The 13,378-nt window shown below is 36.2% G+C and overlaps 1 protein-coding gene across 2 annotated transcripts; it reads left to right on the top strand.

Annotated features, from left to right (window-relative positions):
• The first annotated feature begins 86 nt into the window (after positions 1–86).
• YIPF5 (Yip1 domain family member 5) lies at positions 87–12,202 on the top strand. 2 transcript variants are annotated; one of them, NM_001260957.1, is made up of 6 exons: positions 87–251; positions 818–937; positions 5,518–5,690; positions 6,877–7,022; positions 8,720–8,901; positions 10,517–11,070. In NM_001260957.1, the coding sequence occupies exons 2-6, from the start codon at positions 828–830 to the stop codon at positions 10,677–10,679; spliced, it is 774 nt and encodes a 257-aa protein (NP_001247886.1). In that variant the 5' UTR covers positions 87–251; positions 818–827; the 3' UTR covers positions 10,680–11,070. The 2 variants fall into 2 exon arrangements, with proteins under 2 accessions (NP_001247886.1, XP_014996587.1); XM_015141101.3 differs by having other exon boundaries at positions 133–502; positions 10,517–12,202.
• The last annotated feature ends 1,176 nt before the right edge of the window (positions 12,203–13,378 follow it).

Below are 13,378 nucleotides of genomic sequence, written 5' to 3'. Positions count from 1 at the left end.
CCCGCCGCAGGTGGGGTAGATACTACGCATGCTCTGTATTCGTGTCTCCTCCTCCCGCCCACCGGTGCCCAACCAAAGAGGAGAGCGCAAAACTTGCTAACACGCCTGCGCGAGCGGACATGCTCCGGAAGCAGTTTTTTGGCCCTGTGACACGTAGCAACGGGGCTGTTTCAGGGTCTGAAACAGAGTTTGGGGGTTGTTTGGGACTACTGAAGCTACTGCCTTCGCCGCCAGCGCAGCCTGAGAGTTTGGTGAGTGACCCAGGCCCGTGGCACACTATTCAGCTTCTCTCCACACCTGTGCAAATGGGCTTGTTGCGGTCTTTCGGCGCCGCGCCCTGGTCCTTTTCGCTCAGACCCTCGCTCCCGTTCAAGTCCTTGCCCTGACGCGGGCCCCTGCACCTCAGGCGCGACCTTCCAAGATTCTGCACTTTCCTAGCAGGCTGCGGGCCTTATTTTGCAAGGAAGCAGTCGCGTTGTCAGCTGTAAAGCCCTGTCCTAAGGTGAAAAATCATCTTTGTTGTTATTGATATTTTAGACCCCTTATGGAACCACAGCTCCCACGACCTCGCCCCTGATGGAAGACATTATCAGCTCCTTAAGGTGGAGTTGTCTTACTGGGCCGCAACTTAAAGAATAGGCATTTTCTTACTCTCTCTCCGCCACCGCCCTTCAAATGCTGCGTTCCTCCCCCGCCCCCGCCCCGAATTACTGAAAAAATATTTGTTGTGTTCTGTATTTGCTTAAGCAGACTGCCAGGAGCGAATTCAGTAGAACCTTGGGCATAAGCAGTATTTGCCTTTTCTCTTTTATTACAGATTATTTGCAATGTCAGGCTTTGAAAACTTAAACACGGATTTCTACCAGACAAGTTACAGCATCGATGATCAGTCACAGCAGTCCTATGATTATGGAGGAAGTGGAGGACCCTATAGCAAGTAACTTTTCATCTTTGGCAATTAATTTAGTCTACATTGCAGGGAAAACACATATTTAGAATACTTGGTTCTGCCTAAGACAATGTGTGAACATGTTCTTTATCAGGAGTATGATCTTTCATGCATAATCTTCTTCCTCTAGAGAGATATGTGACACTGGCTTGGGTTTGAAGCCAGTTGCTTGCTCTATTTACAGTTGAGTATCTTCTGCAAAATCTTCAGGTGTACCATGAAGGGAAAAGTAACTTGTTGGAAGAACTGTTTTCTAGTAACAGTATTTCTGTATTTAGATGATGATGGGAGCTTCAGGTACCTAGGAGATAGGCTGTTAGTTCATGGGACAGTGAAAAATTAGAATATTTTGGTAGTAGTTAAATCAGTCCAACTTGAGACTTTTATCAGTGCTAATTGAAAGTACTTAGTGACATTATTTAATGATGTAAGCTCCCTATTATGAATCATCAGGTGATTTTCATACAGCAGTTGGTAATCATTTTTATTACTCCTCGTTACTCCTCTTTCTGAAACCCTTATGGTCAGTACCACACATGTTATAAGTTGCATACTGAGGAGGTTGACTCAAAGCCATTAGCCTCTGAACATTAAAAAAAAAAAAAGTGATCTTTTTATAGTACCTGGTGTTTGTGACAAAAATACATGAACTGAAGGCTTTCTAGCAATCTCACCTAGGATATCATCTCCTTAGTTTCTCGGGACCCTAGAGATAATCTTATCAACTTCCTGTCAAATAAAGGAGCTTCCTATACTAGGATTGTTTAAACTTAAGATGATTCTAGATCACTTTGAGAATCTTACTACAACTGGGCCTCTTTCCCATAAATACATGCATTCACTCAAACACCCAAATAAATGTGCATATATAACTTCAGACAATTCATGTGTTATATGATGATCATCCATGGATCCCGAATTTAAAACCTCATAAAGACTGTTCCACGTTGAGGGCAGGGAAAGGTTATGTATCTGTCAGTTTGTGAGAAACATGCAATACAAGAATGTGTTTGGATTAGAGTGCTCAAGAATTTAAGAAACAAAACAAAATTCAAATTCGGTGTGGCTCTATAATACAGTCTGTCTTGGTTAAGCTATCCTTTATGAAACCTATAGTCTCTTCGAGTCTGCTTAATTTGGTATATTCTAAGGCTTTATTTTCTCCTCTAAAACTTAACACATATGAACAATGGGAGTGAGCATGTCAGAATACCCTCTGTGATTCATTTCCCTTTTCTGTTACTTAATTACATACCAATCAAAAGATTTATCTCTTTTGATAAATTAATGGGCAGAATTGGAAAATTTGTATTGAGATATTTCCATTCATTTATTTACCTAAATATGTATTTATGGTGATTGCTTTGTGTATGGGAGACAGAGTCCATCTAATAAACCCTTGCCTAAAGCAGCAACAGGGCTTTGGAGAACCTGTCTCTGTATGCAGGCCTGTTTTTAACCGAATGATTTTTATGATTAGAACTCAACAGAACTATTCCATTTAGATTGCAGCCTACGAGATTTATCTATCTCTGCTTTTTTGTCCTGTCCACATTTGCATCACTTAAAAGGTGTGACTTATAGTCTCATTCCATTTAACAGTCATTTCAGATCTCTACACAGCAATTTAGATATTCTAAACAACTTGTTGCTAACTGTTCTCACAGTTTCATTCCAACCAAATAATGTACCAGTAAGCATTGCTTCAGTACTAGTGAAGAGGTTTTATTCTGGGTGATTATATAACCATTATTGCTGTAAACTTGGGTTTATAGATGATGCCTGGGAAAACAAGAACCCTAATGTATTAACAGTAATAAATTTGAGTTTCTGAGATTTATTTTTTAAAAGCTGGACTCTTCTCTGTGTACCTTCAAGTAGATCTGTAATCTAATGACATTTTAAACATCCATCTCAGTTAACCAAATAATGTTTTGTTGGATTTGCTAATTTGGTAACAGAGATTGCTAATAACTTTATGCTCGCCATTGGTGAAAATCTAGGTGCAAATAGCATATTACTTGCATTGCCTTTACATTTTTAACTTGACTTGTTATTAGTACACAGTTCTGCATTTGCCATAATGAAGTCAGCTTTAACATTTTGTGGTTTCTTCTATAGGTGTTTCACAAGTATCATTCATATATCCATTCACCAAAAAAAAAAAAACAATAAAAAAAAGTGTAAAAGGCCCTTTGATCATAATCTGTTGAGTTATATGAATGGAAAATTGGATAGATTCCACATTGTATTCCAGATATGCTTATGAAATATATCATAATACCAAGTCACATTTTTTAAAGTATGAAAGGTTATTTTTTTTCTTCTTTGACTTGCCTGATAGTATCTTTATGGAATATCTGAGGATTTCCATGAACTTAGGTAACCAACCCAATATGTTAAGAGGGTTTGTCTTTGTTATTGATTCAGAGTACTTATGAGAGCATTGATTTAGTATCTGCTGCTTCTCCTGCCATGAAAGTATGTCGTTTTAGCCTATAAAGATCATGTCTCACATACCATGTTTTAGTTTAAAACCAGCAGGAGCAAGTCAGAAATTTTCCTGAATAGGTCCTGCCAGAAAAGGAAAATAGTAAAATTCTATGATGTTGTCATTCTCACCTTTCCTCTTGAAGATGGAATGATGGTGCCACCTTTGAAACAATTGCTTGCAGCATTTTTCTTCCTTACATGAAATTTATGGGTCTGTATCAGTAGCTCTCAAAATTTAGGCTGTAGACTACAGAGGGTCCTTGAGACTCTTCTGAGATTCTTTAAGGTCAAAGTTATTTTCATAACAATACTAAGATATCATATACCTTTTTAGGTATGTTAACATTTGCAGTGCTGTTGCAAAAGTATTGATTGGTAAAACTGCTGGTACCCAAATATGAATCAAGATAGTGGCATCAAGTTGTTCTAGTAGTCATCGTATTCTTCATCACTCTATAGACTTGTTAGAGAGTTGGCAGGTAGTCAATTTCATTTAAGGATTCTGTTGAGGAAGCAGTAAGAATTATCGTTTTATTAAATCCTGACCCTTTAGTACACATATTTCTTTTTTTTTTTTTTCTTTCTTTTTTTTTTTTGAGATGGAGTCTTGCTCTGTCGCCCACACTGGAGTGCAGTGGTGGGATCTCAGCTCACTGCAATCTCCACCTCCCGGGTTTACGCCATTCTCCTGCCTTAGCCTCCCAAGTAGCTGGGACTACAGGCGCCCGCCACCTCGCCTGGCTAGTTTTTTTTTTTTTTTTTTTTTGTATTTTTTTAAGTAGAGACGGGGTTTCACCGTGTTAGCCAGGATGGTCTCGATCTCCTGACCTCGTGATCCACCCGTCTCGGCCTCCCAAAGTGCTGGGATTACAGGCTTGAGCCACCACACCCAGCCTATTTCTTTAATATTCTTTGTGACAAAATTTAGTATTTACTACATACTAAAGTACAATTACTATCTCTACGAAAAGCACCTGTGCAAGCTGAACTGGCTGTTATTTCATGAAGACCATTTTTATTTGAAAGAACTACAGATAAACTATGGTTATTCAGACTTGAGCATTCGGCGGATATTTTCCCAAAAACAAGTAAAGAGAGCCTCACCCCAAGGAAAACAACTGACATTATGGCTATAAGAATTTAAATGGGAATTAGACTAAAGGTTTTCTAAGGCTTCTCAGCTCTCATTTTTAAGAATATCTTTTAAAATAATTATTTTACATCTGTGTTTCTTAGTGTATCATTAGATTAGTCCCATCAGTAAGCTGGATTTTTTTCAAAACATGATGGAACAGATGTTTAAAGATGTGGCTTCAGTATCCTTCTCTTCCCTCTTGCCATTGTCACTAAAATAGCTGTGATAAAGCTTTCCCTCTAGATACAGGGTTTGCTATAGCACATATCAAATGAGACAATAAGTGTATAACTACTTTGAGAAATAGTACTTTGAAAAAATATTATTCAAATGCAAAGTGTACTAAAAATGTTTTGTTATATTCAACAAGTGCTCACAAAGCAAAACTTGATTTGTCCACTCTGTTTTTAAATTGATGGTTTTCTTAAAGAGATTTGTCCACTTGCCAAAGGTAACATGCTATGAACAGGAAAGAAGAACGATGATTCAATGGCTATCCAAATTACAGTGAAAAATTATATAACATGTATTACAAAGTTTGATATCCTAAGGTTTCATTCAGTCTTAGCCATAGATTTTATTTCATAGTGTATCTTCATATTGTATATATCCACTAAGGGAGAAAAATAGACACAATTTTTACATTTTCATTTGTTGACCTCCTAACTTTTAACAGTTGGTAAAATGCTTAGTGCTACGTAAGTGAATATTGGTTTCATTAAGAAGATTTTTTATAAAAATTATGAGTTTTTATTGTAGATAATCAGCTTGATATTAGTAATCATTTCAACCATGATTTATAAAAATTGGCAAAGTTTGTATCTTAGTAATTGCACAACTAAGGTTCTTTAGCTGTCAAATGAAAATTTAGGAATTTAAGGGATATTAACTGTACAGAGTTGAAATACTTCTGAAAAATTTGACTTTCTTTCATTTATAGACAGTATGCTGGCTATGACTATTCGCAGCAAGGCCGATTTGTCCCTCCAGACATGATGCAGCCACAACAGCCATACACTGGGCAGATTTACCAGCCAACTCAGGCATATACTCCAGCTTCACCTCAGCCCTTCTATGGAAACAGCTTTGAGGATGAGCCACCTTTATTAGAAGGTAAGATTGGTTGCAACACTTGATAGTACTCAATAGTATTCAGCTGGTTAGTGAGAATTAATCTTAATTTGGAGAAATTGTATTTTCCTTTAAAAAAAAATCTTGTAGAAAAAAGTCTTCTGCTAAACAACTCATTTTAAACAGAGTATATGTGAAACCACATTGGGCCAGAAGAGACCAGATTTTTAATAGATCTTTTAATAGTGATAATAAAGTATATTACTCTGTCAGCATCGACTTTTACTTCAGGTTATTGGCCAAATCTACTAGTGGAAAAAGTGAGAAGAAAAAGCATGGTATCCATTATTCTATGTGGAAATAAACTGGCAGAACTAGTGACATCACTAAAAAAATGGTGATTTTCAAACTGTATTCCAAAACCTAGGAAGAGGTAGTTCCGAACATTTTTTTTGAACTAGATACTCTTTGAAAATCTAATGAAAGGTATGAACACTCTCCTCAGAAAAAATGCACACATATGCATAGAGACGTCGTTTTGTATACAGTTAAATGGGCCCCCAGGTATTCCTGAAGCCCCAGATAAAGAACCTCTTACTGTTAACCGTTTTTGTATATTCTTTGCTATGCAGTCATGCCTAAGGGATGTAATAACTGTCTTTTTCATCAGATCCGTACCCTTTTCCAACACCAATCCAGAAATGACATATTTGTGGGATGAGCACCACATTGAAGACTGGCATAGAGAACTCACTAAAATAATATCATTCAGGCCAGGCACAGTGGCTCAACACCTGTAATCCCAGTGCTTTGTGAGGCCGAGGCTGGGAGGATCTCTTGAGACCAGGAGACCAGGCTGAGCAACACAGCAAGATCCCATCTCTCCAAAAAAAAAAAAAAGAAAAAGAAAAAGGAAAGAAAAGAAATAGCTCTATGTTGTGGCACACACCTGTGGTCCCAGCTACTCAAGAGGCTAGGCAGGAACAGCACTTGAGTTCAGGAGTTTGAGGCTATAGTGAGCTATAATCATGCCACTGCACTCCAGCCTGGGTGACAGAGAGAGAACCTACCACAATAATGATAATAATAATAATGTCATCCAATATTGCTAGATCCTTTTTTGATGCTATCTATGTCATTTTGTCTCCCATTTCAACATAGATTTTGATCAGTTAGTTAAAAATACATCACAAATCCTAATTAACTTTTAAATTTTCTTTCTCCTTAGAGTTAGGTATCAATTTTGACCACATCTGGCAAAAAACACTAACAGTATTACATCCATTAAAAGTAGCAGATGGCAGCATCATGAATGAAACTGATTTGGCAGGACCAATGGTTTTTTGCCTTGCTTTTGGAGCCACATTGCTACTGGTAAGATTTTCATTTCAACCTTCAGGGTGCAATTAAAGAACAACCTTTAAATTTTGAATGTTCTACCAAAAGCCATTTTGAAACTCTGCTTTACACCTCAAGTCTTTGATGTGTTTGGAATAGTACTGAGTTGCTTGTATTTATACCTATTCGTTAGTTCTCCATCTATAGTAAGTGTAGCATGTTTTAAAAATCATTTCTTGTTCTAAGAAATGATTCAATTATTAGGGGAAAATGAAATAGTAAACAACAGGTATAGCTTCAGTCCCTCATTAGAATTCTGCCTTTTCAGAGGTTACTTACAGTTTTTACGCTATTGCTTTTTTTTTTTAATATTTTTTTAAAAATCACTAAACCTTGGTTAATGTTTTGTTATAGTCATACTGATGATTACTTTTCCGTATATTATTTTCCCAATTTATCACCTTCCCAAGAATGTTAAGGCATATTGAAAACAGAAAAGTTGTAAAAGATAATTGTTAATATTTATTTTATCTTATGTCTCTGAATTAATAAGAGATAACTACTGTAATGTATAGAAGATGGGATTTTTAGTCATAAGAGCTGGGCTTGAACAGAGTGCTCCTGATCTGCCCTTGGCCACATCATTTAATCCTTCAGTTTCCTCTCATAGAAAATAATCCTGTCCTGCTTACCTAGCAAGATTATTTTGAAGATGAAACAAGACAGGTTATGTGAGAACACATTGAAAAGTGAAAAACACTGTACAAATGTGAGTTTTTTTATTACTACATGAATGAATTCATCAATGAACTCAGCTTTTTCAAACTTCTGCACTTTTAGTCAAGTATTTACAAATAATCTAATAAATGTCCCAACAATCTGTTTACTTAACATAAACTGTAGAAGCATTCTCCTAATTTAGTTTTATATGACAAAAGTTGGATCAATCAATAGCTTTTTGAAGGCTTTTTTGTAAACTGGTTTTAGTGATAGTGTGACCTGAATACAAAGTTTGTTGTTCACAAACTCGGCTAACAGTAGGATAATTCCAATTTAGCTAATCTTTGCAGTGCTTAAACTGCTTATTGTTGTCTTTTCTTAATCAAAGGACTGTGTAAATCAGCCAATAATTTGGAAAAATTAAAAAATATATATCTTCCATTATATTCTTCTTGCCATTTCTTCTCTCCTCCTCACAGAACCCTGGCTTCCTGTTTATCCTGGCTTCCTTTCCCCTTGTTCCTCTAACACCCATATAAAGTGAATCATAAGATTTCTTCTTAGAAAGTTTATGACAACTCCACCAATGAGATTTAATTGCTTGGGGGCATTTTTGGTGGAATTAGGTACTTTCAACTGATATAACTGTTATTTAAATATTCTGAATGGCTTCCCTCTTGTCTCTAGTTTATTTGCCTAAAATCATTCAGAGTTCTTTTTAGAAACCTTACTATTTTGAGTGATTCTGCTATGCTTTTGTCTCTTCATTTGTTCACTTCTGTGCCAAGCCTGCACGCTAACTGGGAAATGGAGAACCAAATATCTGTGTACTTTAAAGTTACAAAGAATGTAACAAGCCAGTCTGCTCAATCTTTTACTTCTCTACATAAAGAATAGATTAGTAGATTTTGATGTTCATGAAATATTTCCTACCTATACTGATTCAGGTGAAATAAGGCCAGAAATAACTTATTTTTTGCCCTTTAACCTGTAATCTTCTTCTTTACCCGTAGGCTGGCAAAATCCAGTTTGGCTATGTATACGGGATCAGTGCAATCGGATGTCTAGGAATGTTTTGTTTATTAAACTTAATGAGTATGACAGGTGTTTCATTTGGTTGTGTGGCAAGTGTCCTTGGATATTGTCTTCTGCCTATGATCCTGCTTTCCAGCTTTGCAGTGATATTTTCTTTGCAGTAAGTACTGTTCTTTATTTTGGGGGTTGATTGACCAATTCTATGTAGTAGGATTCACCTCATCTTCAGTTTGGGATAAATCACTGATTCAGCAAACATATCAGATAGTGCCTCTTGTAGTAGAGATGGTGCCAAATGGTTTTGGATGAAGAACAATGGTAATGAGAATAAATTTTAAAACCTTTATACCATCTCTGTTTTACCCATGATCAAGAATTTCACTAGTTTTGTGTTTACTTACCATTGTCATAGTGGTAACAAATTGAACAGGGTGATAGTTAAATATTACATGAGAAAGGTCAAGTCATTATTGTTCAAATTATGCTTACCCTCTTTGGTGTTTTCTAGATCCACCTAATTTATTGAAACCATTGGACATATGCCAAATGTATGAGTAATAAATACATACTCTATTGGGCAGCTTTTTAACTGGAAATGAAATGTAATCTTTTTATGACAAGAGACTTATCAGCCTACTGTGTTTCTCAGATAGATGTACTTGTAAGCAGCTTTAAGTATGTGTAATTTTTAAATGATATTTTATGTTAGGTTAAAAGAAAAGGTATGGCTGGGCATGGTTGCTTACACCTATAATCCCAGCACTTTGGGAGGCCGAGGCAGGCAAATCACCTGAGGTCAGGAGTTTGAGACCAGCCTGACCAACGTGGAGAAACCCCGTTTCTACTAAAAATACAAAATTAGCTGGGCATGGTAGCGCATGCCTGCAATCCCAGCTACTCTGGAGGCTGAGGCAGGAGTATCACTTGAACCCGGGAAGTGGAGATTGCAGTGAGCCGAGATTGCCCCGTTGCATACTTCAGCCTGGGCAACAAGAGCGAAACTCTGTCTCAAAAAAAAAAAAAAAAAGGAAAGGTATACATTACTGCCAATAAGGTTCCTCCCTGTGGCCAGTGTACAGATGGTCTCAATATAAAATCCTCCTTGTGACTAGTGTTAGACATTACCAGTGGTCAGGCTTTGTTACACTTTGAAAGCTAAAGTGGAGATTTGGGAGAAGAGACAAATATGTCAATTATTTGTCTGATACAAGAAATTTGGCAAAGTGATGCTTTATACTATTTCTGCTTTCAATAGAAATATTTCGTATTTTCAGTGTAGAAATCACTCTTATTCATTAAGAATTTGTGTATTCATATTTGAATTTTACAGAAGTTATTTTCTGCTAAAACCCTTTTTTCAACTAGGAACAATTTTGCCTCCAAGGGGACATTTGACAATGTCTGATGGGGGTCAAGGGTGCTGCTTGTATCTTAGGTGTAGAGGCCAGAGATGCTGAACATTCTGACAGTGCACAGGACAGCCCCCGCAACAAAGATACATCCAGCCCAAATGTTATGAGAGACCTTATATTTTTAAAAAGTAAAACAGTTTAACAAAAGCTGTTTATCACATGAAATGATTTGCCATCATTGAATTTACTGTGAGGTACATTTTAGCATTTGAAAAAACAAATCCTGATTATTTCTGCATACGTCTACTTGCAGTTTTAAAATGTAAATTTAAAATGCTTTAGAATAGGTTATTGTAGTATTCTTACATAACTAATGTCATCTGCTTTTTTTTCTCCTCCCCCCTTTTTCCTTGTTGGTTACAGAGGAATGGTAGGAATCATTCTCACTGCTGGGATTATTGGATGGTGTAGTTTTTCTGCTTCCAAAATATTTATTTCTGCATTAGCCATGGAAGGACAGCAACTTTTAGTAGCATATCCTTGCGCTTTGTTATATGGAGTCTTTGCCCTGATTTCTGTCTTTTGAAAATTTATCTGGGATGTGAACATCAGTGGGCCAAATGTACAAAAAGGACCTTGAACTCTTAAATTGGACCGGTGAACTGCTGCAGCGCAACTCTCATGCAGATTTACATTTGACTGTTGGAGCAATGAAAGTAAATGTGTATCTCTTGTTCATTTTTATAGAACTTTTGAATACTGTATTGGATTTACCTGCAGTGTGACTAGCTTTAAATGTTTGTGTTTATACAAATAAGAAATGCTAATTCTTTCTGGTTCCTGCAGCCTTTGAAAAACCTTTTTCCTTGCAAATTATAATGTTTTTGATAGATTTTTATCAACTGTGGGAAACCAAACACAAAGCTGATAACCTTTCTTAAAAACAACCCAGTCACAGTAAAGAAGACACAAGACGGCCAGTCGCGGTGGCTCATGCCTGTAATCCCAGCACTTTGGGAGGCCAAGGTGGGCGGATTGCGAGATCAGGAGATTGAGACCATTCTGGTTAACACGGTGAAAACCCGTCTCTACTAAAAATACAAAAAATTAGCCGGGTATGGTGGCAGGCGCCGGTAGTCCCAGCTACTCGGGAGGCTGAGGCAGGAGAATATTGTGAACTTGGGAGGCAGAGCTTGCAGTGAGCCGAGATCGCACCACTGCACTCCGTCCAGCCTGGGCGACAGAGCGAGACTCCATCTCAAAAAAAAAAAAAAAAAAAAAAAGACACAAGACTTACTGCAAAAATATTTTTCCAAGGATTTAGGAAAGAAAAATTGCCTTGTATTCTCAAGTCAGGTACACTCAAAGGAGGAAAGTGATCCAAATGTAGAGTATGAGTTTGCACTCCAAAAATTTGACATTACTGTAAATTATCTTGTGGAATTTTTGCCAGAATTCAGAGATACAGGAAGTTCACAATCTACCTTATTGTAGACATGAAATGGGAACACTTACTTAGATATTAATGTTAACTCAACCTGAGGGACCTGGAATGGTTGCATTAATGCTATAATCGTTGGATCTCCACATTTCCCGAAAAGAAAAAAAATCACTAACCTTTTTTAAGGGAAATATTTAAAGTTTTACAAAATTCAGTATTGCAGTTATCAATGTAAAGTACATTTGAATGCTTATTAATTAAAACTTTCCCAATTAATTTTAACTGTGTTACTGAGTTTACTTTTACTAAACTACTGTTCTCTTTTTTAACTAGTCTCTGGTTTTGACCCCTAATTTAAGCTTTAAGGATAGAAATCAGCTAATATAGAATCAGACAAAAATGGTATTAAATGAGAAGCAGTATGAGTTATATTATTTTATTGTATTAAATGTATTTGATTTATATTGTCATGTTCTCTTGCCAGAGTGAGTCTATAGGAAAATACTATATATTGCATATTGATCATTGGCTTTTTCTAGAAAAACTGCCTCTGATTCTGGACAAAGCTCAGTTGTAGTTATGAGAAAGATAGGGTACAAGGAGGAAAATACTGTTTTTTTTTTTTTTTAAGAGATTTGCAGACTAAATAAAAAGAAATGCCAAACTGATGTATCAGTGGTTCTTGTTTAGAACAAGTTTTCAAAGCATAAAAAGAGGGTGAGAGAAATAACATATTTATTGATTCACATAAGTATGTTTTTCTTCATTCTTAATCATCTGGAGAAACTCACTTGTCATTAATTTGTTTTGGGCTAGATTTTCAAACTTACCAAATTGCTTTAGAAAAGCAATTTGATAGGCTTTCCAACTTAACTGAATTTTTTATTGTAATTCTTGGATAGTACTTTTGTCTTTTTCAATTCATTTGTCTTTTTCAATATAGTTTTTGTTAAGGCAAATGTCTTCCGTTAATATCCAAATATTGCTAATAAACGGTAGAAGTGCTTTGGAAATTAAAATTATCTCGCTGTTGGTTAGACTTAAGACTTTTAATCTTCAGCCAAATACCCACATATGGATCAAATTATTTTATTTTTTGTTGTTTACTCTATCCCCAACAACATTTTTAGTTTAAGTTATTGTAGAGATTTTTTTTGTTGGTGGTAATTTTTTATTTTGCTCCAAAATAATAAGGTGCAAAGCTATTTTATGCTTAACTTGCTCTGTCAAAACAGCTATGCATTGGAGTTGGAATTAATGCAAATTTTGTTCTAGAGTTGGATTACATGCAGAGTCATATATAGCCAAAACTTCTCTTATAAAACTCTGTTATGTAGGCATATTTCTATATACATTAAAGACTGCTGTACTGTGTGTCGAAAAGTACTATGTGGCTTTTTTTTTTTTTTTTTTTTTTTGTCTATCATTGGAATAGATTTGTTTCTTCAGTTAAGTACCAGGTAGATTACCTGCTTTGCTTTAGGCCCATTTTATGCTAAAAGCATATGGGTATCTTTAAACACTAGAGACACTCACCATAACTAAAAACACATCCAGTGATTGTCACCGAGTAACTGAAACTCACTGTGGGAGTGACAGACTGACACATGCCTTGTCTCCAAATACTGTACTTGTCAGTGGAGTGGCAAGTTGGCTTATACTAGTGTGTTACTCATGCATGTATACATGCCAAGATCATGTAGCTGACTTTACATATGGAGTAAACATATATTTTATGGCATTGCTGTAATACTTTGCTTATCAATGGGTATTTTCAAGAGCTGTGTAACTAGGCTTATGGAAATAGACATTCTTTTTCCAGATGTAGTTATGCAGATAATGTA

This window comes from Macaca mulatta, chromosome 6 (assembly GCF_049350105.2).
Source record: "Macaca mulatta isolate MMU2019108-1 chromosome 6, T2T-MMU8v2.0, whole genome shotgun sequence".
Taxonomy (NCBI): Eukaryota; Metazoa; Chordata; class Mammalia; order Primates; family Cercopithecidae; genus Macaca; species Macaca mulatta.
This window is presented reverse-complemented; position numbering and strand designations above follow the sequence as displayed.

What these genes read in the sequence shown, in the direction of transcription:
- YIPF5 (XM_015141101.3), top strand. Translation starts at nt 828, where the DNA reads ATGTCAGGCTTTGAAAACTTAAACACGGATTTCTACCAGACAAGTTAC. An exon ending in TGAGCCACCTTTATTAGAAG is followed by an intron (nt 5,691 to 6,876) that starts GTAAGATTGGTT and finishes CTTTCTCCTTAG; the next exon opens with AGTTAGGTATCAATTTTGAC. An exon ending in TTGGAGCCACATTGCTACTG is followed by an intron (nt 7,023 to 8,719) that starts GTAAGATTTTCA and finishes CTTTACCCGTAG; the next exon opens with GCTGGCAAAATCCAGTTTGG.